The 26,626-nt window shown below is 54.6% G+C and overlaps 1 protein-coding gene across 1 annotated transcript in view; it reads left to right on the top strand.

The window, feature by feature from the left end:
* Positions 1 to 14,660, top strand: part of LOC140386059 (zinc finger protein RFP-like) — a 147,058-nt gene extending 132,398 nt beyond the window's left edge. Inside the window, exons 5-6 of the mRNA XM_072468644.1 lie at positions 3,698 to 3,834; positions 13,605 to 14,660. Of these exons, the coding sequence (XP_072324745.1) occupies positions 3,698 to 3,834; positions 13,605 to 14,227 (760 nt within the window). The 3' untranslated portion in view covers positions 14,228 to 14,660. The remainder of the gene's footprint in view (positions 1 to 3,697; positions 3,835 to 13,604) is intronic.
* Positions 14,661 to 26,626: the final 11,966 nt, after the last annotated feature.

The raw sequence follows: 26,626 nt of genomic DNA, 5'->3' as shown, positions 1-26,626 counted from the left end.
TGTCCCTTTGTTTAAGAAGGGTAGCAGGGATAATCCAGGGAATTATAGACCTGTGAGCTTGACGTCAGTGGTAGGCAAACTGTTGGAGAAGATACTGAGGGATAGGATCTATTCACATTTGGAAGAAAATAGACTTATCAGTGATAGGCAGCATGGTTTTGTGCAGGGAAGGTCATGTCTTACAAACCTCATAGAATTCTTTGAGGAAGTGACAACGTTAATTGATGAGGGAAGGGCTGTAGATGTCATATACATGGACTTCAGTAAGACGCTTGATAAAGTTTCCCATGGCAGGTTGATGGAAAAAGTGAAGTTGTATGGGGTTCAGGGTGTACTAGCTAGATGGATAAAGAACTGGCTGGGCAACAGGAGACAGAGAGTAGTGGTGGAAGGGAGTGTCTCAAAATGGAGAAAGGTGACTAGTGGTGTTCCACAGGGATCCATGCTCGGACCACTGTTGTTTGTGATATACATAAATGATCTGGACGAAGGTATATGTGGTCTGATTAGCAAGTTTGCAGATGATACTAAGATTGGTGGAGTTGCAGATAGCGAGGAGGCCTGTAAGAGAATACAGCAAAATATAGATAGATTGGAGAGTTGGGCAGAGAAATGGCAGATGGAGTTCAATCCAGGCAAATGCGAGGTGATGCATTTTGGAAGATCTAATTCAAGAGCGGACTATACTGTCAATGGAAGAGTCCTGGGGAAAATTGATGTACAGAGAGATCTGGGAGTTCAGGTCCATTGTACCCTGAAGGTGGCAATGCAGGTCGATAGAGTGGTCAAGAGGCATACAGCATGCTTCCCTTCATCGGACGGGGTATTGAGTACAAGAGTCAGCAGGTCATGTTACAGTTGTATAGGACTTTGGTTAGGCCACATTTGGAATACTGCATGCAGTTCTGGTCGCCACATTACCAGAAGGATGTGGATGCTTTAGAGAGGGTGCAGAGGAGGTTCACCAGGATGTTGCCTGGTATGGAGGGTGCTAGCTATGAAGAAAGGTTGAGGAGATTAGGATTGTTTCCTTTGGAAAGACGGAGGTTGAGGGGGGACCTGATTGAGGTCTACAAAATTATGAGAGGTATGGACAGGGTGGATAGCAACAAGCTTTTTCCAAGAGTGGGGGTGTCAATTACAAGGGGTCACGATTTCAAGGTGAGAGGGGGAAAGTTTAAGGGAGATGTGCGTGGAAAGTTTTTTACGCAGAGGGTGGTGGGTGCCTGGAACGATTTGCCAGCGGAGGTGGTAGAGGCGGGCACGATAGTATCATTTAAGATGCATCGAGACAGATATATGAACGGGCGGGTAACAGAGGGAAGTAGATCCTTGGAAAATCGGCGACAGGTTTAGATAAAGGATCTGGATCGGCGCAGGCTGGGAGGGCCGAAGGGCCTGTTCCTGTGCTGTAATTTTCTTTGTTCTTTGTTCTTTGTTCTATACCCACCGGGGTGCCAGGCGGATATGTCGTACTGTCTCTCTCTGCTCAGCCAAAGTCTCTGACGGCTGCCTGGTCCGGCACGTCCTCGAATGACAGGCGGTGCCGGTATACACGAGGCCTCATGCAGCGCCTTCTCGGCCTGTTGGGCAGCCAGCTCTTCAACCTGGGCGACTATCACCTGTCTCTCCGCTGCATGCATCGCTGCTGCCCATTCCGCTCCACTGCTGCCCACTCCGCTGCTGCCCCTCCGCTGCTGCCCACTCCGCTGCTGCCCACTCCGCTGCTGCCCACTCTGCTCCACTGCTGCCCACTCCGCTGCTGCCCACTCCGCTGCTGCCCACTCCGCTCCGCTGCTGCCCACTCCGCTGCTGCCCACTCCGCTGCTGCCCACTCTGCTGCTGCCCACTCCGCTCCACTGCTGCCCACTCCGCTGCTGCCCGCTCCGCTGCTGCCCACTCCGCTGCTGCCCACTCCGCTGCTGCCCACTCCGCTCCACTGCTGCCCACTCCGCTCCACTGCTGCCCACTCCGCTGCTGCCCACTCCGCTGCTGCCCACTCCGCTGCTGCCCACTCCGCTGCTGCCCACTCCGCTCCACTGCTGCCCACTCCGCTCCACTGCTGCCCACTCCGCTGCTGCCCACTCCGCTGCTGCCCACTCCGCTGCTGCCCACTCCGCTGCTGCCCACTCCACTCCACTGCTGCCCACTCCGCTGCTGCCCACTCCGCTGCTGCCCACTCCGCTGCTGCCCACTCTGCTGCTGCCCACTCCGCTGCTGCCCACTCCGCTGCTGCCCACTCCGCTGCTGCCCACTCCGCTCCACTGCTGCCCACTGGGCTCCACTGCTGCCCACTCCGCTCCACTGCTGCCCACTCTGCTGCTGCCCCCTCTGCTGCTGCCCACTCCGCTGCTGCCCACTCCGCTGCTGCCCACTCCGCTGCTGCCCACTCCGCTGCTGCCCACTCCCCTCCACTGCTGCCCACTCCGCTCCACTGCTGCCCACTCCGCTCCACTGCTGCCCACTCCGTTCCACTGCTGCCCACTCCGCTGCTGCCCACTCCGCTCCACTGCTGCCCACTCCGCTGCTGCCCACTCTGCTCCACTGCTGCCCACTCCGCTGCTGCCCACTCCGCTCCACTGCTGCCCACTCCGCTGCTGCCCACTCCGCTGCATGCATCGCTGCTGCCCATTCCGCTCCACTGCTGCCCACTCCACTGCTGCCCACTCCACTGCTGCCCACTCTGCTGCTGCCCACTCCGCTGCTGCCCACTCCGCTGCTGCCCACTCCGCTGCTGCCCACTCTGCTCCACTGCTGCCCACTCCGCTGCTGCAGGTTCCTCCTCTTCAGGCAGCACCCGCTCAGACAACCGCAGGACACCCCCCCAGGGCTGCGGCGACCAGCAGGATTATCCAATATCCATTGTCTGCAGGGGGTGAAAGGCGAACATGTTGACATGGTGCCCCCTGCCCAGCCAGGTCCACTGGCTAGATGGTGGCCCCAGTTGGCACTGCAGGCTCTGCCCTTACATGTCCTTTCCCAGCATCCCCACCCCTGGCCCTGTGCCCGGCACCACGGTGGCCTCTGGCCCTGGCGCCTGTCACTGATGCCAGGGGTACTGTTGGCTGGCACTGCCCTCATTAGGGGCTGCTGTGGGTGTTGCCCTGGGTGGGCCGCCAGTGGTCGGCGTTCGGGAAGGGGGGGGGGGGGGGTTGGGGCGGGTACATGGGGGCACGCATATGGTTGTGTCACTCTGCAGAACCAGGGGCCCAGGTGGGTGGTCCGTGGATGTGCAGTTAGTGGTCCAATCAGGAAATCTCTTCTCTGTATACAACAGGGAGAGCCAGGGCCTCTGCACTCCCGGTGTAGAGAGCAAACTGAACGCATTTGGACGTACCACTGTTGGTTTTGTTGATAAAAGGGATTCAGGTGAAGGGACTTTTGCCTCTGTGGACTTACTACAATGACGGAGAATCACGGTTTGCCGTCAAATCGGCGGCAGAAGTGTTTTTGGCGTCCAAACTGATTCTCCGCCCAATCGCCTTTCCTGATGTTGCCGTCAGCCAATGGACAATCCCAAGTCTGACAACCCCCAGCCCTGCCCCCTGACCGTCAGCCTGTATTATGGGCTCGATCTCTAAAGGCGGGTTTGCACCTTAAAAATGCTAACAGTGGTCCATTTTAATAAAGGATTCCAATGAAATTCTTGCAGATTTCTAACAATGCATTATCTTCACTTTGTTTTCATACTGTTTAGCCTTGAAGCTTTTGAAGATTTGCAAAAATCAATTGGTAAAGAAATGCCAGCGGAGCATGGGCGACTGAAATCACTGCTGGGTTCTGTAGAGGAGCTCCACCAGGCTGTGAAGAAAATGCTCCCTCGAATGTGGGAATGTGAGTGCACAAAGTGGGGTGTGGGTTAATGACATTGAGGGTATTAATCAAATCATTCTTTGCTTAACAAATCATTCTGGCGCTAGCCCACAAATGGCCAGTTATTGAATTCAGTGTGTGTTATAACCTGCCTACTGACGATTGGCTGGGGACTAATGATTATCCCACAATCCTATGGGAGTATGAACTTCCCCAATGAGGGGGGCGGAGAAACTCCTACTATAAATAAGCTGGCCAGTCCAGGAACCAGGAGGAAGGAGAAGGTAGCAAGGGAAGTTACTGCTACTGCTATGTATATGTTGTTATAGTAAATAAACTTTATTATTTTGTATCCTTAAAACTCGTGCTGGATTCTTCGTGGCCCTTACAAAACTGGCGACGAAGGTAAAAGTGAATAGCTGTCTACACTGCTGACGCCACCTCCCTGGATTTTTGTTGGATACAGGTTGGAAGTTGTTTTCTATTATACCATGCCTCTGTACGGACGTTTGGATGTTTTCGATGCTGCGCTGGAAAGCTGGAACAAATACACACAACGGATGCGTTACTATTCCCGGGCAAACAATATCACTGAAAATGAGCGCCAGGTGGTCATATTGCTCACCGCCTGCGGGCCGCATACGTTTGGGGTGATTAGGAGCCTTACGTACCCAGCTGCGCCGGACACCAAAACGTTTGACGAACTTGTGAATATAGTGGGGCAACACTTTAACCCAACCCCGTCCACGATAGTCCAGCGTTACCGGTTTAATACCGCTGAGAGGACCCCTGGAGAATCCCTTGCCGATTTTCTATCCAGGCTACGCAGGATTGCGGAGTACTGTGACTATGGTGAGACCTTGTCAGAAATGTTACGCGACCGTTTGGTTTGCGGTATTAACAATGCGGCCACCCAGAGAAAGTTGTTAGCGGAGCCAACATTGACTTTTCAACAGGCAATACAAATAGTCTTGTCCTGAGAGAGCGCAGAGCGAGGAGTACAGGAGCTACAGGGAATGGAAGTGCATGCCTTGGGGCGCAACCCCTTCCGTCCGAAAACGTCCCCCCGCACTCCTGCGGTACCTTGGGCGAGGCAACGACCAGACCGACGCCAGTGGCCATCGGACATTCCTCCCCGAAGGGAGCCTTCTCCAGAGCCAATGGATGAGGAGCCATGTCCGTGTCAGACTTGTAGGCGCCGACCCCGTCGCGGACGGCGGTCCTGGGGACGCCAGAGGCGCCGTCGTTCCGACCGAAACTGGGACCAGCCCAGGGGCCGTAACTGGGACCAGCCCAGAGGCCGTACATTCCATGTGGATGAACCTGCGGCGACCACTCCTGAGGACGTGGAGACGGAGGACGACTGCCTGCAGCTGCATTGTGTGGCAGCTCCCCGTGTGGCCCCCATTAAGGTGACAGTACGGGTCAATGGCCACCCGCTGGAGATGGAGTTGGATACTGGCGCAGCGGTCTCTGTGATTGCCCAGAGGACATTCGACCGCATCAAGCAGGGTATACAGACCCTTACACTAACTGACTCACAGGCCAGGTTGGCCACCTACACGGGGGAACCACTGGACATTGCAGGAACTACAATGACCCCTGTTGTCTATGGACGCCAGGAGGGGCGTTTCCCACTTATCGTAGTGCGTGGCCATGGGCCCAGCCTGTTGGGTCGGGACTGGTTGCGCCATTTGCGGTTGCAATGGCAGCACATCCTCCAAACAGTTTCTGGAGGGTTGACTGAGGTGCTAGGACGATACCCAGAGGTATTCCAGCCTGGTCTGGGGAAAATAAAAGGGGCCGTAGCCCGTATCCAAGTTGAACCAGGAGCCACACCGCGCTATTTCCGGGCGCGCCCAGTGCCTTACGCTTTGCTCGAGAAGGTAGAAGGGGAGCTCACTCGTTTGGAGAGTTTGGGTATTATCAGGCCTGTCCGTTTTGCTGACTGGGCAGCACCAATTGTGCCAGTAATGAAGCCAGATGCCACAGTTCGCTTGTGTGGCGACTATAAACTTACAGTGAATACAGTTTCCCGACTCGACCGATACCCAATGCCTCGCATAGAGGATCTCTACGCGAAACTTGCAGGCGGACTCTCATTCACAAAATTAGATATGAGTCACGCCTACCTGCAGTTGGAGCTGGACCCTGCCTCCCGACCATATGTAACAATTAACACACACCGGGGCCTGTATGAATATACACGATTGCCCTTTGGAGTATCCTCTGCCTGCGCAATTTTTCAACGTGTTATGGAGGGCATTTTGAGAGGTTTACCACGTGTGGCTGTCTACCTGGATGACGTTTTGATTACAGGGAAGTCAGAGCAAGAGCATTTGGAAAATCTGGAGGCTGTCCTTAAACGCCTTTCGGAGGCTGGAGTCCGTTTACGTCACACAAAGTGCGTATTTCAGGCAAAAGAAGTAGTCTACCTAGGTTATCGGGTGGACCGCGAGGGTCTGCACCCCGTCGCAGAGAAGGTGCGTGCAATTCAACATGCCCCCACCCCGACTGACACTTCGCATCTTCGTTCTTTTCTCGGTCTCGTAAACTATTACGGGAAGTTCCTCCTCAATCTGGCAACTACGCTGGCCCCCTTACACCTGCTACTAAAGAAAAATCACACCTGGGTTTGGGGTCAGCCGCAAGAAACCGCTTTCCGGCGGGTAAAGCAACAATTGTCGTCGTCTGGGTTACTAACCCACTATGATCCGGGAAAGCCTTTGCTCGTCACATGTGATGCATCCCCGTATGGTATTGGGGCTGTCCTGTCCCACAAGATGGAGAACGGGGCCGAGCGACCGATAGCTTACGCCTCCCGCACATTGACTGCAGCGGAGAAGAAGTACGCGCAGATCGAGAAGGAGGGCCTGGCAGTGGTTTTCGCGGTGAAACGCTTCCACCAGTATGTGTACGGCCGCCATTTCACTATCGTGACTGATCATAAGCCCCTGCTGGGACTCTTCAGAGAGGATAAGCCGATACCGCCCATTGCATCTGCACGGATCCAGCGCTGGGCTTTGTTGCTCGCTGCATATGAGTATTCTCTGGAGCACAAACCAGGTACGCAGATAGCAAATGCCGACGCACTGAGCCGATTGCCTTTATCGACCGGCCCCATGTCGACCCCCACGACCGGTGAGGTGGTCGCAACCCTAAATTTTATGGACACCTTGCCTGTCACGGCATCACAGATCCGTGAGTGGACCCAGACGGAGCCAGTCCTGTCAAAGGTTCGGCACATAGTCCTGTATGGTGGGCAGCATAGACAGCTCCCAGGCGAGTTACGGGCATTTTCCTCCAAGCTGTCAGAGTTCAGCGTGGAAGACGGCATCCTCTTGTGGGGGACGCATGTGGTTGTCCCGGAAAAAGGCCAGGAGCTGATATTATCAGACTTGCACAATGGGCATCCGGGCGTGACCAAGATGAAAATGTTGGCCCGGAGTTATGTCTGGTGGCCAGGCCTCGACACCGACATTGAGAAGGTGGCCCAAAACTGCTCCATTTGCCAGGAGCATCAGAAGCTTCCGCCGGCCGCGCCCCTACATCACTGGGAATGGCCAGGGCGTCCTTGGGCACGCTTACATGCAGATTTCGCAGGCCCTTTTCAGGGATCCATGTTCCTTCTACTAATTGACGCCCAGTCCAAATGGCTGGAGGTGCATAAGATGCAGGGGACAACGTCCTGCGCAACAATTGAAAAGATGCGTTTATCGTTTAGTACGCATGGCCTCCCCGAGGTGCTGGTCACGGATAATGGCACTCCATTCACGAGTGAGGAGTTTGCTAGGTTTACAAAGATGAACGGCATCCGCCATATCCGCACTGCCCCTTACCACCCGGCTTCAAATGGGTTGGCAGAGCGTGCAGTGCAAACATTCAAAAGAGGCCTAAAGAAGCAGTCTTCCGGATCAATGGACACGAGACTGGCTCGGTTTTTGTTTACGTACAGGACCACCCCCCATACAGTGACTGGGGTAGCTTCCGCAGAACTCCTAATGGGCCGGAGACTTCGCACCCGCCTTAGTATGGTCTTCCCGGACATTGGCGCAAAAGTACGTCGCACACAAGAACGGCAGGGACCGGGATTGTCTCAGCATCGTCCGATTCGGCAGTTTGCGCCCGGTGACCCAGTATTCGTGCGGAATTTTGCTGGTGGTGCCCAATGGGTTCCTGGGGTAATCTTTCGCCAAACAGGCCCTATATCGTACCAAGTGCAAGCCCAGGGTCGTCTCCAGCGAAAACATGTAGACCACGTCCGGTCCAGAAGATCATCCCCGCAAAAGATTCCCCGCCCCCGGAGCTCAGTTCAACAGCGGCAAAGACCAGAAACAAGGGAAGGTAGTCCTCCAAATCTTCCACTGGTGCCTCACTCAAAGCCTGCGCAGGTCATGACGGGACCGAATGGGGACAGAGACGCTGACATGACGGAGGCAGCAGACTCTGACTCCGAGATGGAGACACAGGATGAATCAGAGGGGGAATCCTCGGGTCCACAGGCCGTGGATGTACAACCGCGCCGTTCATCACGGAAGCGCCGGTCTCCGTCTCGTTATACGCCGCCTGATCCAGCGCCGCGTGCAAATGGCGTCCGGCCTGCGGCCAAACGAGTTCGACGCCTCCCTTCGCCAGGGCCTACGGTGGATTCCTTGGACTTTGGGGAGGAGGGATGTTATAACCTGCCTACTGACGATTGGCTGGGGACTAATGATTATCCCACAATCCTCTGGGAGTATGAACTTCCCCAATGAGGGGGGCGGAGAAACTCCTACTATAAATAAGCTGGCCAGTCCAGGAACCAGGAGGAAGGAGAAGGTAGCAAGGGAAGTTACTGCTACTGCTATGTATATATTGTTATAGTAAATAAACTTTATTATTTTGTATCTTTAAAACTCGTGCTGGATTCTTCGGGGCCCTTACAAAAGTGTGACAGCTTGTCCTGGTGCAACTTGGCCTAATGACAACAATGTGCATAAAGATGGCAGCTTGAACATAGTAAGACAACCCACAGCGCTTCACAGAGTCGCTTGCAAGGCTTGACAAGTCACATGAGGAAAATTAGGACAAATGACCGAAATCATAGACTGTGTTAGAAGAGAGAGACGTACAGAAGTTTAGGGAGGGAGTTCTTGAAGAGCTGAAGGTCTAGAGAGCTGAAGGCACAGGCACAAAAGAGAAGCAATTAAAATTCAGATTAGGCAAGAAATCAGAATTGGAAGCGCGCAGAGACCTTGGAAGATTGTGGTGTTGGTAGAGGTTGCTAATGACTGCTTGGTTATGAATCTAGTGTCTGTGGTAAACCACTGTTGCACCTATATTAGGTGATGTACGGTAGGACCTGTACTACAGGTACGGCGGTAGTCCCTGCCTGCTGGCTCCGCCCAGTAGGCGGAGTATAAATATGTGTGTCCTCCGTGCAGCAGCCATTTCGCCAGCTGCTGAGGGAGGCCACACATCTTAGAGCAATAAAGCCGCAGTTGTATTCAACTCTCGTCTTTGTCCAATTGATCGTGCATCAATTTATTGCTCTAAGATTTTCAGAAGATGGACCTCCGTATCAAGCCGGTTCGCCTGCAGCTGGATCCGCAATCACGCGACGCCAAAGCACGGGCTAGCTTGTTTCGAGGCGTACATCAGGTCTGCACCAGACCCTGTTCTGGAGGCTCAGAAAATACAGATGCTGTACTCGAGGTTGAGCTCCAACGTCTTTCCGCTGATCCAGGAAAGCCTGGACGAAGCCACGGCGCTACTTAAAGAAAATTACGCCCAGCGGACGAACACGCTCTTCGCCAGACACGTACTCACCACTCGCTCTCAGCTCCCTGGTTAGTCCATAGAAGACTCCTGGCGGGCCCTAATCCCACTAGTCCGGGACTGTGGCTAGTAGCCCGCTACGGCCACTGAACATTCTAACCTCCTTATGCGGGACGCTTTTGTTACGGGGATTGGGTCGGACCTCATACGCCAGCGACTTCTAGAGGGGGCCATGCTCGATCTCACAGAGACAAAGAAGCTAGCGCTCTCTATGACGGTCGCCTCGCGCAATATTCAGGTCTGCGCCCCCCAGCCGTGCGGCCCACCGCTCCTACGCATCGTAAACCCCACAGACGGCCGCCCCAGCGGGGGCCTTACCCGGCCAATACGCCTGCGCCACACGTCAGCCAGCTAACCCTGGGGGTCCCCGATGTTACTTTTGCGGCCAGCAGAAACACCCCCTCCAACGCTGCCCGGCCCACGTTGCCCTTTGTAAGGCTTGTGGTGAGAAGGGGCACTTCGGCGCAATGTGCCAGGTCCGCGCAGACGCCACTATCGCCCCCCACACCCCTCGTTTACGCACAATGGGCGCCGCCATCTTCCTCTCCGCTCAACACGTGCGGCCCGTGGGCGCCTCCATTTTGTTCTCCCCAAGATCTTCAGGTGCCGCCATCTTGTCTCCCCCACGGCACATGGGCACCACCAGCGTTCCAGGACCCGTGCCCCCCGGGCACACCATCATCCGACACCAGCGACGACCGACCACGACTCGCCTCAGTGACCATCGACCAGTCTCGTCCGCACAACCTGGCCACCGCATCGACCAATCGATGGACACGTGACCTCTTGCCTGCTGGACTCCGGGAGCACCGAAAGCTTCATCCACCCGGATACGGTAAGGCGCTGCTCCCTCGCGGTACACCCCGCCAATCAAAGAATTTCCCTGGCCTCCGGATCCCATTCCGTGGCGATCCGGGGGTACTGTACGGTCACACTCACGGTCCAGGGCCTAGAATTCAGCGGTTTCCGCCTCTACGTCCTCCTTAACCTCAGCGCTGCCCTACTACTCGGCCTGGACTTCCAGTGTAACCTCCAGAGCCTAACCCTGAAATTCGGCGGGCCCCTACATCCCCCCACTGTGTGCGGCCTCGCGACCCTAAAGGTCAATCCACCTTCCCTCTTCGCAAATCTAACCCCGGATTGCAAACCTGTCGCCATCTGGAGCAGACGGTACAGCACCCAGGACAGGACCTTCATCAGGTCCGAGGTCCAGCGGCTGCTTCGGGAAGGCATCATCGAGGCCAGCAACAGCCCCTGGAGAGCCCAAGTGGTAGTGGTCAAAACTGGGAAGAAACACAGAATGGTCGTGGACTACAGCCAGACCATCAATCGGTATACGCAGCTCGACGCGTACCCCTTCCCACCCATATCTGATATGGTCAATCCGATTGCGCAGTACCGGGTCTTCTCAATGGTAGACCTAAAATCCGCCTACCACCAGCTTCCCATCCGTAAGGCGGACCGTCCATACACCGCTTTCGAGGCAGACGGTCGTCCCAATCACTTCCTCAGGGTTCCCTTCGGCGTCACCAATGGGGTCTCGGTCTTCCAAAGGGAGATGGACAGAATGGTCGACCGGTACGGTTTGCGGGCCACGTTTCCGTACCTAGACAACGTCACCATCTGCGGCCATGATCAGCAGGACCACGCGCCAACCTTGCTAAATTCCTCCGCACCGCCTCTCTCCTAAACCTCACCTATAACAAGGAGAAGTGCGTGTTCAGCACAACCCGCTTAGCCATCCTCGGCTACATGGTCCAGAACGGAGTTCTGGGGCCCGATCCCGACCGCATGCGCCCCCTAATGGAGCTACCCCTCCCTCACTGCCCCAAGGCCCTCAAACGCTGCCTGGGGTTCTTTTCATACTAAGCCCAGTGGGTCCCAAACTACGCGGACAAGGCCCGCCCACTCATACAGTCCACCCATTTTCCCCTGACGGCCGAGGCTCAACAGGCCTTCGCCCGTATCAGAGCTGATATTGCCAAAGCTGGGATGCACGCAGTAGACGAGACACTGCCCTTCCAAGTAGAAAGCGACGCATCGGACGTCGCCCTTGCCGCCACCCTCAATCAGGCAGGCAGGCCCGTGGCATTCTTTTCCTGCGCCCTCCATGCCTCAGAAATTCGGCACTCATCCGTCGAAAAGGAGGCCCAAGCTATCGTTGAAGCTGTGCGGCATTGGAGGCATTACCTGGCCGGCAGGAGATTCACTCTCCTCACTGACCAACGGTCGGTAGCCTTCATGTTCAACACATAGCGGGGCAAGATCAAGAATGATAAGATCTTGCGGTGGAGGATCGAGCTCTCCACCAATAATTACGAGATTTTGTATCGCCCCGGCAAACTGAACGAGCCCCCAGACGCCCTATCCCGAGGTACATGTGCCAGCGCACAGGTAGACCGACTCCGGGCCCTGCACGACAGCCTTTGTCACCTGGGGGTCACACGGTTGTACCATTTCATTAAGGCCCGCAATCTGCCCTATTCCGTCGAGGAAGTACGGACAATCACCAGGGACTGCCAGGTCTGTGCGGAGTGCAAACCGCACTTCTACCGGCCAGACCGTGCGCGCCTGGTGAAGGCCTCCCGCCCCTTTGAACGCCTCAGCGTGGATTTCAAAGGGCCCCGCCCCTCCACCGACCAACACACGTATATTCTCAGTGTGGTCGATGAGTACTCCAGGTTCCCCTTCGCCATCCCATGCCCCGATATGACGTCTGCCACCGTCATCAAAGCCCTCAACACTATCTTTGCGCTATTCGGCTTCCCCGCCTACATCCACAGTGACAGGGGATCCTCATTCATGAGTGATGAGCTGCGTCAGTTCCTACTCAGCAGGGGTATCGCCTCCAGCAGGACGACCAGATATTACCCCCGGGGAAACGGACAGGTAGAGAGGGAGAACGGGACGGTCTGGAGGGCCGTCCACCTGGCCCTATGGTCCAGGAACCTCCCAGCCTCCCGCTGGCAGGAGGTCCTCCCTGATGCACTGCACTCCATCCGGTCGCTACTGTGCACCGCTACGAATAACACACCCCATGAACGTCTCTTTGCCTTCCCCAGGAAGTCCACATCCGGGGTGTCGCTCCCGACTTGGCTCGCAGTTCCAGGACCAGTCCTGCTCCGTAGGCACGTCCGACTCCACAAGGCGGACCCGTTGGTGGAGAGGGTGCAGTTGCTCCATGCCAACCCCCAGTATGCCTACGTGGCGTACCCCGACGGCCGCCAGGATACTGTTTCCCTCAGGGACCTGGCACAAGCAGGTTCCACGCACACACACCCCTCCGGCCCGGCTCCACCTCCCCCTCCCCAGGCGCTCCCAGCAGCAACCCCCCCCCCCAGGGACCATCAGTCCTCCCCCGGCCCACGCCCGAGGATGAAGAGGTTTTCGGCACGCTCCCGGAGTCACCGACGACCAGACCAGCATCGGCATCGCCACCACCAGCACATCCGGACCGGTTAAACCTCTAACAGGTTCACTGGACTTCAAAATTTAAAAAAAGTTGCAAATATTGTACCTGTAAATTCAATTGCTGTATATAGTTCTCCACCAGCCCCACCGGACTCAATTTTAACAGGGGGTGAATGTGGTAAACCACTGTTGCACCTATATTAGGTGATGTATGGTAGGACCTGTACCACAGGTACGGCAGTAGTCCCTGCCTGCTGGCTCCGCCCAGTAGGCGGAGTATAAATATGTGTGTCCTCCGTGCAGCAGCCATTTCGCCAGCTGCTGTGGGAGGCCACGCATTTCAGAGCAATAAAGCCTCAGTTGTATTCAACTCTCGTCTTTGTCCAATTGATCATGCATCAGTGTCATGACCTCTCCACTATCATCTCACAGCCAGGTCCAGGAACGCTGTGCAGCCGAATCACATGTCCACCCTCGTTGTACTGTATAGATTTAAACACTTAGATGTACCAATAATAATCATTTTCAAGTTTTAGTAACAGCATTTTGTTAATATCTTACAGATTCAAGAAATATTACCTTTGATGAGAGCACAGCACACAAGAATCTGACTTTGTCATTTGATCTACGTTCTGTGCAATATAGCCCCACACCCGCTCGTGTCCAAAACAATCCCATGCGGTTTGAATGTTCTTCCAACGTTCTCGCGAATGAGAGCTTCTCATTGGGAAAACACTACTGGGAGATAAAAGTGAGGAACAAGGATGGGTGGAACATCGGTGTCACCTACTCCTCCATCGCCAGGACAGGTAAAAGGAAAGAAACTGTTCTGGGAAAGAACAAACATTCATGGTCCCTCCAGCTGGTTGACAAGGAGTATTATGCACTCCATGCTGATGAGTCCATCTTGCTCGATGTAAACATCAAAGACCACAACTGCGAACGCTTGGGATTATTTTTAGACTACGATGAGGGGCGCCTGTCTTTCTACAATGTTTACCGAGGAACTCACATTCACTCCTTTAAAACAAAGTTCCACAAACCGGTATTTCCCGCATTCAATCCTGTGTCAACCACACATTCCAAAAATTATGAACCAATTGTGTTGTGCCACTTAGCCCCCACAATGCAAGAGATTGCTCGGAGTGATGGTGAAGATATGGAAGGTGACAATTCCTTGGTGTAAGCTTGGAACAATCAAATGAAGAGCAAATTATACTGCCTTTGAAAGTTAATTTAATACGATTTTAATTTAGTATGTTTTTAATTTACTATGATTTTAATTAACTGTGATTTTAATTAACTATGATTCTGAGTATCTTGATAAAGACATTACTGGAATTGCACTTTTTATTTATATCAAGCTTTTTTTTCTTCTTGGATTAATTCAGGGTGGTGCATTTTGGCAACACCAATGTATGTTTTCAGCACAAGCATCATGTTCAGAGTCTGCCAACATGGGTGTGTCAAAAACCACATCCTTATATTTGTCTTTTATTGTTCTGAGAGAGGATTTATTATAAGTATTAAAATGTGGCTTGCAAATCTTCAATTACTTTATGTAAGCCTATAATGGTTTGTATTGTAAAGGATTATGTGGTTGTGTGTCACGTTATTCATACCTGTCATATTCACTGTTTGTCTCCAAGAATGTAATAAAAAATAAAGCCTTGTGTAATAAAGAATATAGATACATTTCACAATTTGGATTGATTCCAAGCATCAATCACGGTGATGGTGCGAGGGATGGCACGGGATGAAACAATAGTGGACAGTGATAAAATTTGACCTTTAGGGGTGGAGATTTGTCTTGGGCGGTGCAGCAAGACAATATTGAATGAGCAGTGCTGGATATTCAGTTCCAATGCATTGGACATCAGCTACTCTGCATAATGGATGGCTGCTCTGGTAATGACTCGCTCACTGAGAGGAATTACCAACCCAGAAAAATTATCCTATGCACTTCACAGGGGCTTAAATAAAAATGTGGAGGCTGAACCATACCAGGAAACAAGAAGATGTCATCAAAAGCTTGCTCAAAGAGGCAGGTTTGAGGAGGAACTGAAGGTGGGGGTGGAAACTGTGTAAGATTTCAGGGCACGCATCTATTTGGATTTGCATCAGCTTACTTTCCCAACAGCAGGTGTTGTGCTCGATACTGACTGCCAATGCGGAGTGTAAATTATTATTAAATAAGAATAGAATTTGCTGGGATTTGAAGGAGGTTATTTATGTTTCTGTTTGCATTATTGTTGCATCTTATTTTCAACAAGGGAATGGTGCACAATTAAACATTTTGTTTTTCATTCGGTCACTTTATTTAAACATTTGTTAGCAAATATTTATATAAATTTCCAAAAGAGATTGTAAGAGACCATAAAAGGATACAATGGACTTAATTCCTGGCATTACACTGAAATTGCAGGGCAGAAACAATCACTTTCTCAGCATCAACAGTGCCTCAAATCCCAAATGCCTGCCTGGTTCCAGCATCCTGTTATCCTTTGTTGCATCCCATCATCTATCTCACTTCTTTTCCAATGGCCCTGCTTCTATCACTGACTCTGTTAATTAATTCCTATGGCCTCACATCTCTGTGTAAAATAATTTCTCCTGTCTTCTCCCACAGTCCAAAGATGTGCAGGTTAGGTGGATTGGCCATGATAAATTGCCCTTAGTGTCCAAAAATTGCCCTTAGTGTTGGGTGGGGTTACTGGGTTATGGGGATAGGGTGGAGGTGTGGACCTTGGGTAGGATGCTCTTTCCAAGAGCCGGTGCAGACTCGATGGGCTGAATGGCCTCCTTCTGCACTGTAAATTCTATGATTCTGCCTGAAGAATTTTACATTTAATATGTTCTTTCATTATTGGAAAAGAATTGTGAGGGACAGAATTAATTTCCACTTGGAGAGGAAAGGATTTATTATTTTTTTTTATTTATTTAATCAAGGATCATCAGCATGCCTTGTCAGGGGGAGATTATATCGAACAAATGTGATTGAATTTTGAGAGGAGGTGGCTCGGTGTATAGATGAGGGAAGTTGATTTTGTTCACATGGACTTTTGACAAAGTCTCGAATAGCAGACTGATCAAGGTGGTAGGAGCCCATGGGATCTTGCATAGTCTTGCATATTCTCCCCATAGTCCATAGTCCACTATGGAGCCCATAGTCTTGCAAATTTGATCCAAAATTGGTTCATGGCAGGTTGCAGAAGGTGAGGGTCAAAGGTTGCTTTTGTGACTGGAAGACTGTGTCCAGTGGTGTACCACAGGGATTGCTGCTGGGTCCCTCACTGTTTGTGGTGTACATTAATGATCTAGATGGGAATTTGAGGGGTTTGATCAGTGCGTTCACAGATGACACAAGAATTGGTGGTGTGGTAAATAACAAAGAGGAAAACCTTAGTTTGCAGGACGATATAGAGGGGCTGGCCAGACGGGCAGAACAGTCACAAATGGAATTTAACCCTGAAAAGTGTGAGGTAATGCATTTTGGGAGTACTAACAAGGCAAAGGAATACACAGTGAATGATAGGATGCTGGGGAATAGAGGACCAAAGGGACCTTGGGGATCATGTCCACAGATCCTTGAAGGCAGCACGATAGGGAGATCAGAACAAAGAACAAAGAAAATTACAGCACAGGAACAGGCCCTTCGGCCCTCCCAGCCTGCGCCGATCCAGATCCTTTATCTAAACCTGTCACCGATTTTCCAAGGATCTACTTCCCTCTGTTCCCCGCCCATTCATATATCTGTCTAGATGCATCTTAAATGATGCTATCGTGCCCACCTCGACCACCTCCGCTGGCAAAGCGTTCCAGGCACCCACCACCCTCTGCGTAAAAAACTTTCCACGCACATCTCCATTAAACTTTCCCCCTCTCACCTTGAAATGGTGACCCCTTGTAATTGACACCCCCACTCTTGGAAGAAGCTTGTTGCTATCCACCCTGTCCATACCTCCCATAATTTTGTAGACCTCAATCAGGTCCCCCCTCAACCTCCGTCTTTCCAACGAAAACAATCCTAATCTACTCAACCTTTCTTCATAGCTAGCACCTTCCATACCAGGCAACATCCTGGTGAACCTCCTCTGCACCCTCTCTAAAGCATCCACATCCTTCTGGTAATGTGGCGACCAGAACTGCATGCGGTATTCCAAATTTGGCCTAACCAAAGTCCTATACAACTGTAACATGACCTGCCGACTCTTGTACTCAATACCCCGTCCGATGAAGGCAAGCATGCTGTATGCCTTCTTGACCACTCTATCGACCTGCGTTGCCACCTTCAGGGTACAATGGACCTGAACTCCCAGATCTCTCTGTACATCAATTTTCCCCAGGACTCTTCCATTGACCGTACAGTCCGCTCTTGAATTAGATCTTCCAAAATGCATCACCTCGCATTTGCCTGGATTGAACTCCATCTGCCATTTCTCTGCCCAACTCTCCAATTTATCTCTATTTTGCTGTATTCTCTGACAGTCCTCCTCGCTATCTGCAACTCTTAGTATCATCTGCAAACTTGCTAATCAGACCACCTATACCTTCGTCCAGATCATTTATGTATATCAGAAACAACAGTGGTCCCAGCACGGATCCCTGTGGAACACCACTAGTCACCTTTCTCCATTTTGAGACATTCCCTTCCACCACTACTCTCTGTCTCCTGTTGCCCAGCTAGTTCTTTATCCATCTAGCTAGTACACCCTGAACCCCATACAACTTCACTTTTTCCATCAACCTGCCATGGGAAACTTTATCAAATGCCTTACCGAAGTCCATGTATATGACATCAACAGCCCTTCCCTCATCAATTAACGTTGTCACTTCCTCAAATAATTCTATTAGGTTTGTAAGACATGACCTTCCCTGCACAAAACCATGCTGCCTATCACTGATAAGTCTATTTTCTTCCAAATGTGAATAGATCCTATCCCTCAGTATCTTCTCCAACAGTTTGCCTACCACTGACGTCAAGCTCACGGGTCTATAATTCCCTGGATTATCCCTGCTACCCTTCTTAAACAAAGGGACAACATTAGCAATTCTCCAGTCCTCTGGGACCTCACCCGTGCTCAAGGATGCTGCAAAGATATCTGTTAAGGCCCCAGCTATTTCGTCCCTCGCTTCCCTCAGTAACCTGGGATAGATCCCATCCGGACCTGGAGACTTGTCCTTAATGCCTTTTAGAATACCCAAAACTTCCCCCTTCTTTATGCCGACTTGACCTAGAGTATTTAAACATCCATCCCTAGCCTCAACATCCGTCATGTCCCTCTCCTTGGTGAATACCGATGCAAAGTACTCATTCAGAATCTCACCCATTTCCTCTGACTCCACGCATAAATTCCCTCTTTTGTCTTTCAGTGGGCCAATCCTTTCTCTAGTTACCCTCTTGCTCCTTATATACGAATAAAAGGCTTTGGGATTTTCCTTAACCCTGTTAGCCAAAGATATTTCATGACCCCTTTTAGCCCTCTTTATTGCGCGTTTGAGATTTGTCCTACTTTCCCGATATTCCTCCAAAGCTTCATCAGCTTTAAGTCGCCTAGATCTTATGTATGCTTCCTTTTTCATCTTAGCTAGTCTCACAATTCCACCTGTCATCCATGGTTCCCTAATCTTGCCATTTCTATCCCTCATTTTCACAGGGACATGTCTGTCCTGCACTCTAATCAACCTTTCCTTAAAAGACTCCCACATTTCAAATGTGGATTTCCCTTTAAAGAGCTGCTCCCAATCCACATTCCCGAGCTCCTGCCGAATTTTGTTATACTTGGCCTTTCCCCAATTTAGCACTCTTCCTTTAGGACCACTCTCGTCTTTGTCCATGAATATTCTAAAACTTACGGAATTGTGATCGCTATTCCCAAAGTAATCACTGACTGAAACTTCAACCACCTGGCCGGATCATTCCCCAATACCAGGTCCAGTATGGCCCCTTCCCGAGTTGGACTATTTACACACTGCTCTAAAAAACTCTCCTGGATGCTCCTTACAAATTCTGCTCCACCTACGTCTCCAACACTACCTGAGTCCCATTCAATGTTGGGGAAGTTAAAATCTCCCATCACGACCACCCTATTGCTCCTACATTTTTCTAAAATCTGTCTACATATTTGTACCTCTACTTCACGCTCGCTTTTGGGAGGCCTGTAGTAAAGTCCCAACAATGTTACTGCACCCTTCCTATTTCTTAGCTCTACCCATATTGCCTCAGTGCTCGAATCCCCCATCGTGCCCTCCTTAATCACAGCTGTGATATTATCTCTGACCAGTAATGCAACTCCTCCACCCCTTTTACATCCCTCTCTATCCCTCCTGAAGCATCTATACCCTGGGATATTTAGTTGCCAGTCTTGCCCTTCCCTTAACCAAGTCTCAGTAATACCAATAACATCATATTCCCAGGTACTAATCCAAGCCCTAAGTTCATCTGCCTTACCTGCTACACTTCTCGCATTGAAACAAATGCACCTCAGACCACCTGTCCCTTTGCGTTCATCATCTCTTCCCTGTCTACTCTTCCCCTTAGTCACATTGAGTTTATTATCTCGTACCTTACTGGCTTTAGTTGCTGCCTCTTTACTGACCTCTAACTTCCTAATCTGGTTCCCATCCCCCTGCCACATTAGTTTAAAATAAGGTGGGGAATAAGGCATATCATTCTTGCCTTTGTGAGCTGAGGCACAGAATATAAGAGAAGAGAGTTTATGGAGCTGTACAAAAAGGTTGTCACAGATCGAGTATTGTGTGCAGTTCTGGTCACCGCGCTGCAGGAAGGATGTGATTACACTATAAAGGGTGCAATGGAAATTCAGCAGGATGTTTCCTGGGCTGGAGTGTTTCAGCTATGGAGAGAGGCTGGTAAACCGGAATGGTTTTCCTTGGAGCAGAGAAGGCTGAGGGCGGAGCTGGTTGAGATGTGCAAAATTATGAAGGACATAGATGGGGTAGATAGGAAGAAACTATTCCCCTTAGTAGAGGGGTCAATAACCAGGGGGAATAGATTTAAGGCAAAGGGCAGGGGATTTATTTGAGGACATCTTTTTCACCCAGAGGGTGTTGGGAATCGGGAACTCGCTGTCTAAAAGGGTGGTAGAGGCAGGAACCCTCACAACATTTACAACGCATTTAGATGAGCACTGGAAACAGCATAGCATGCCGGGCCAAGTGCCGGAACATGGGATTGGAATAGATAGGTGTTTGATGGCCGGCACAGAGAGGATGGGCCAAAGTGCCTCTTTTTATGCTGTGAAACTCTAGACTCTATTTTAGATCCCTCAAGCACTGAAAATAGTCTGTTTCTACCTACCTTTGCTATTCTTTCAAATTTTAATCACTCCTATCAAATCATTCACTTATCCCCACCCAGTTAAACAAAAGCAGCCTGGGGACTTTCGCAGCTGTGCTGTTGAGTGCATGACAGAAGCATTGTTTCCTCCCGATGTTATGGTCAAAGTAGCAATTCTACACAAACAGGATGACAAATATCAGCATGGAATGTCTGAAATTAATATTAGAAATGTTTCAAACACAGATTTACTTAAACCTGCAAAACAATGCGAAGAAACTCCACACCAGATACCAGGGGCGTCATTCTCCGAACCCCCAGCGGGTCGGAGAATGGCCGTTGGCCGCCGTGAATCCCGCCCCCGCCGGTTGCCGAAGTCTCCGAAGGGAGAAAGGTCGGCGGGGCGTTAATGGCGCCGCTGCCGCGGAGAATGGCACGGGTCTGCGCAAGGCAGCCGATTTTCGGCCTGCCGATATTCTCCCTTCCGGATGGGCCGAAGTCCCGTCGACGTGATGACCGTTCACGTCGACGTGAATCAAACCTCCTTTTCATCGGCGTGACCCGGTGCTCCAGTGGGGGCCTGGGGGGTTGGCTCTGGGCAGGCGATGGCGTGGCCGCAGTCTGAATGTGTGGGGAGAGGTGTGTCTCGGGATGTGTGTGTGTGAGTGCGGCGGGGGGGAGTGGTTAGAGTAGGCTGGGCTCCGGGGGAGTGCCGGGAGGGGGGTCCGTGCCGGGGTGGAGGTTGGGGGGGGGTCCGTGCTGGGGTGGAGATTGGGGGGGGGGTCCGTGCCGTGCCGGGGTGGAGGTTGGGGGGGGGGGTCCGTGCTGGGGTGGAGGTTGGGGGGGGGGTCTGTGCTGGGGTGGAGGTTGGGGGGGGGTCCGTGCTGGGGTGGAGGTTGGGGGGGGGGTCCGTGCTGGGATGGAGGTTGGGGGGGGGGTCCGTGCTGGGGTGGAGGTTGGGGGGGGGGTCCGTGCCGTGCCGGGGTGGAGGTTGGGGGGGGGTCCGTGCTGGGGTGGAGGTTGGGGGGGGGTCCGTGCTGGGGTGGAGGTTGGGGGGGGGGGTCCGTGCTGGGGTGGAGGTTGGGGGGGGGGTCCGTGCTGGGGTGGAGGTTGGGGGGGTCCGTGCCGTGCCGGGGTGGAGGTTGGGGGGGGTCCGTGCTGGGGTGGAGGTTGGGGGGGGGTCCGTGCTGGGGTGGAGGTTGGGGGGGGAGGTCCGTGCCGGGGTGGAGGTTGGGGATTGGGGGGGGTCCGTGCTGGGGTGGAGGTTGGGGGGGGGTCCGTGCTGGGGTGGAGGTTGGGGGGGGTCCGTGCCGGGGTGGAGGTTGGGGGGGGGGTCCGTGCTGGGGTGGAGGTTGGGGGTTGGGGGGGGGGTCCGTGCCGAGGAGGGGGATGGGAGGGCAAGTGAGTTGGTCCACCTGGCCAGGTGCCAGCCTCCAACAGTTGGACCCATGCGGTCCATGCCACCTGGCTGGGGGGAGGAGGGGATATGGGCAATGATGACATGTCGTCGTTCTCCTCCCCCCCCACCAGGCCGTCATGTTTTCAGATCATCCAGCGATGTTGGCTGCCGTGGTGGCAGCCGCTCATGTCTATGTTGCCCTGGATGAGGAGGAGGAGGAGGAGGAGGAGGAGCGTGCCAGAGAGGCGGCGCAGGCTGCCGCAGAGGGGCAGGCGGCAGCCGCCCAGGCTGGAGGGACACCTGACCGACAGGACGAGGAGGGGGAGGAGGACGTCGCGGCCCCATGGCAACGGAGGCACCCGAGGGCGCCCCGTGTGTACCGGCCCCGGCAGTCATACCAGGACCTCACGGACCGGGAATGCAGGAGGAGACTCCGGATGAGCCGGGAAACCGTGGCACACATCTGCCACCTGCTGGCACACCTGTCACCGCGTGGCACTGGCGGGGGACACCCTCTCCCCGTGTCCGTCAAGGTTACGGTGGCCCTGAACTTTTATGCAACGGGGTCATTCCAGGCACCGAGTGGGGACCTGTCCGGCATATCGCAGACATCGGTGCACCGGTGCATCCGGGCAGTGACAGATGCCCTATATGCCATGGCGCACCGCTACATCCGCTTCCCCGTGCACCGGGCCAGCCAAGATGCCCGGGCCATGGGCTTCTCTGCCGTGGCCGGGTTCCCCATGGTCCAGGGCGCGATCGATGGGATGCACGTCGCCGTGCGGCCACCTGCAGATAACAGGGCCGTGTTCACTAATAGGAAGGGGACCTATTCGATGAACGTACAGGTGGTCTGCGACCACCGCATGATGATCCTGCACGTCTGCGCCCGTCACCCAGGCAGTGTACATGACTCATTTGTGTTGTCGCGGTCATCCATCCCCGGCATGTACGAGGGACGCCATCCCCGGCTGAGGGGCTGGTTGCTGGGCGACAGGGGCTACCCATTGCGATCGTGGCTGATGGCGCCGATACGGAGGCCACGCAATGAGGCGGAGAACCGCTACAATGATGCCCATGTAGCGACAAGGGGAGTGATCGAGAGGTGCTTTGGCGTGCTGAAGATGCGTTTCAGGTGCCTGGACCTCTCTGGGGGCGCCCTCCAGTATCGGTCAGATAGGGTCGGCCGCATCATTGTGGTGTGCTGCGTCCTGCACAACATAGCCCAGCAGAGGGGCGATGTGCCGCAGGCAGAGGAGGGCGGAGTGGAGGAGCAGCAGGAAGAGGCCCAGTCCTCCCCAGATGAGGGGGATGGGGGCAATGGTCAGGGCAGACGGGGTAGACACAGGCGGGTGGCTGTCCACCATTACCGGCTGGCCCAGCGGGCACGGGACAGGCTGATAGCCACCCGCTTCACTGACTCGTGGGCGTGGGAATCGGGTAGTATGGCCACAGACCGACCACCCACACCCCCCACCCATCCACCCACCCAGCACCCTCACCCCCCTCCCCAACCCCACCCACCCCACCCGCATGCACACCACCCCCCCCCCCCATTGCCGATCCACCTGCGGCACAACGGGCCGGGCTCACACAGTTGCGGGTGGACGCGTGTCTATCGCAGGCCATGGAGGATGATGATAACCCGCCCTGCGATGAGCTCCTGGCTCTACATCGTTGGACTATGTCTGACCCATGGCCACAGTACCACCATCCACCCGGACCATCCCTGCATGCGGCTGTGACACTGCAGCGCACGGTCCCGTCCTCTGCCCGGGGGATGTTGATGGCGGCCCAGGGGGAAGGAGGCAGACTCACCTGGGGCTGAGGTAAGACCACCCCTCACACACACACTTGCGCTCAACGTACATGACACCCCCGCACACTTTGGACAGAGCACAAAGGCAGCTTCGGTAGGTGTAACATTGACTTTAATAACCAAAGGAGTTCATGCACGTGCCCTAGCCTCTAAAACTCATCTGTGCCCTGCACCCGTGCCAACTTACTCAGTGTCTAATTGTTTGGCCTTACGGGCCCTTTGACTACGTCTACGTGGTTCCCCAGACGGTACAGCAGAACTGGAGGTGGACTCCTGTGATTCCTGCCCTCTGACACTGGATCCCTTTGGCGGCCGTTTCCTGGGGCGTCCTGGCCTAGATGGGCCAGGCTGCGGCCCGGGCGACTGGGATGGCGAGCTGCCAGCCTGTCCTGCCCGTTGCCCACCCGATGCACCTGGGACGGAAGGGGGGGAGTCCGAGGTGTCGCGGTGTACCGGGACCTCCCCTACAGAGGGAGCCGGGACGGACCACACCACCTCCTCCTCCCTCGGGGTGCCCGATGGCCCCCAGGCCTCTACATGGGTGGGGGATGCGAACGGACTGGCCATCCGACGCGCCCCCGACATCTGGCGCTGCCAGTCCTGGAGGCCCGTGCTGGTATCGACAGGGGTCTGCAGGTTTGCAGCCATGGAGCCCAGGGGGTTGGCAAACCCTGTCTGTGACAGTGCGACGCCGGCTCGCACATGGCCACTGGCGCCGATGCCCTGAGCGATGGCCTGCAGAGACTGGGCCATGGCCTGCAGAGACTGGGCCATGGCCTGCAGAGACTGGGCTATGGCCTGCAGAGACTGGGCCATGGCCTGCAGAGACTGGGCTATGGCCTGCTGAGACTGGGCCATGGCCTGCAGAGACTGGGCTATGGCCTGCAGAGACTGGGCCATGGCCTGCAGAGACTGGGCTATGGCCTGCAGAGACTGGGCCATGGCCTGCTGAGACTGGGCCATGGCCTGCTGAGACTGGGCCATGGCCTGCTGAGACTGGGCTATGGCGTTGAGCGCCTCTGCCATCTGGCGCTGGCACTGGCTCATGGCCTCCTGTGAGAGGGCAGCCATTTCCTGGGCCACAGACGCCGCCTGCACGGAAGGCCCCAGGCCTCGCAAACCGTTCCCCATGTCTGACACCGTCGCACCCATTGCCTCCACCGCGGACGCCACCCGTGCGGTGTCAGCCTGGGTGGCACGCATGACCGGCACCACTCCCAGCTCCTGGACGCGGGTGGACTCCTCCACCTGCGACCGCAGCCGCCGCAAGCCGCCCGTCACCCTCTTCGCTCATCTCCGGGTCGGTGGTTGCATCGGATCTATGTGTGGGTGTGGTAACTGCAGGAACCTGGGATCCATCTGGGCGGCAGATGTTCGCTTGGGCTGGGCTGCCCTCCGACCGCCCGGTCCCTCTGCTGCTCCTACCTCCACCTGCTGTACCGGGACGGCTGTGTTGTGCGCACCAGTGAGTGTACCAGACGCCTCATCACGAAAGTGCCCAACCGTGGTGAGTGTTTCTGTGATGGTGGAGGGTGTTTGTGACAGCAGTGGCGTTGTGTCGTGCTCTTCGTCCCACTCTGAGTCCATGGCACTTTGGGGTTCGTCTCCACCCATCCACTCTGAGTCACTGTCCGGTATTTCGTCTTCCTGGGTAGTGCTGTCCCGGTTAGGGGTGTCCTGGGTAGTGCTGTCCCGGGTAGGGGTGTCCTGGGTAGTGGTGTCCTGGGTAGTGGTGTCCTGGGTAGTGGTGTCCTGGGTAGTGGTGTCCTGGCTCGGATGTGACGGGGGCCTGTGGCTGCCCCCCTCGTCGCTGGGTGGTCGCTCCCGCACGTGACGGGGGTGTCGTCTCCCTGTTGCTCCAGGTCTCTCCGTCTCCCGTGGTGTGCGAGGGAAATCCTGCGGGCGTCGCATGCTGGAGGGTCCGGGTCTCTCCGTCTCCCGTGGTCTCCGAGGGGCATCCTGCGGGCGTCGCATGCTGGAGGGTCCGGGTCTCTCCGTCTCCTGTGGTCTCCGAGGGGCATCCTGCAGGCGGTCTGCATCTGCGGGAATGGGTGCCTGGACGTTTGGTCCTGCGATACACAATGAAGCATGCATGGTTAGACATCAGGCAGTGATCAGGTGATACGGGGAGGGGGATATAGGGGAGGGGGGATATGGGGACGGGCTGTCGGTGGCTCACTCGCTAGTACGCCCCCGACCTCTGCATCAGCAACCTCCCGGTCCTCAGGTCCGCCAGCCAGTTCCAGGGCCCTTTCCTCGTGTACGGTCAGTGGCCTCTCATCAGCGGGGCCTCCTCCAGTCCTCACATGCTCCCTATTGTTGTGTGCGCGCTTCTCCTGTGGGGGGGGGAGGGGGGGGCAGGGGTAAAAGGCAACAGTGTTAGGCAGGTATATGAATGCACGCCATCGGTTGCGCGTGCATTGCAGAGGTTAAGGTTAGGGCTGGATTCTCTTGGGGATATGGGGGATATGGGGGAGGGGGGATATGGGGGAGGGGGGATATGGGGGAGGGGGGGTTATGGGGGAGGGGGGATATGGGGGAGGGGGCATATGGGGGATATGGGGGGGGGATATGGGGGATATGGGGGAGGGGGATATGGGGGATATGGGGGGGGGGGGATATGGGGGATATGGGGGAGGGGGAATATGGGGGAGGGGGGGATATGGGGAGGCTCACCCTGCCTGCTCTGACGAGGTCGTTCACCTTCTTGTGGCACTGGGTGCCTGTCCGTGGTGTCAGGGCCGCAGCGGTGACGGCCTCTGCCACTTCCCTCCACAGACGCCGGCTGTGACATGGGGCAACTCTGCGGCCGTGCCCGGGATACAGGGCGTCCCTCCTCTGCTCCACCGCGTCCAGGAGCGCCTCCACATCGCGTGACTCGAACCTCGGGGCTGAGCGACGGCCAGCCATCCAGTCGGGTGTTGCGGTCGGGTGTTGCAGTCGGGTGGGGGGGAGCAGCGCGGCCTTATGAGCCGTCACGCCATGCGGCGCGTATGACGCTGCACGGCGCGAACCACTGCGCAAGCGCGGATCCCGTTACGTCGCTGCTAGCCCATTTCGGGCCGGA

Source organism: Scyliorhinus torazame, chromosome 11 (assembly GCF_047496885.1).
Source record: "Scyliorhinus torazame isolate Kashiwa2021f chromosome 11, sScyTor2.1, whole genome shotgun sequence".
Classification (NCBI taxonomy): Eukaryota; Metazoa; Chordata; class Chondrichthyes; order Carcharhiniformes; family Scyliorhinidae; genus Scyliorhinus; species Scyliorhinus torazame.
Note: the sequence above shows the minus strand (reverse complement) of the source record. Positions and strands in the feature narration are given on the sequence as shown.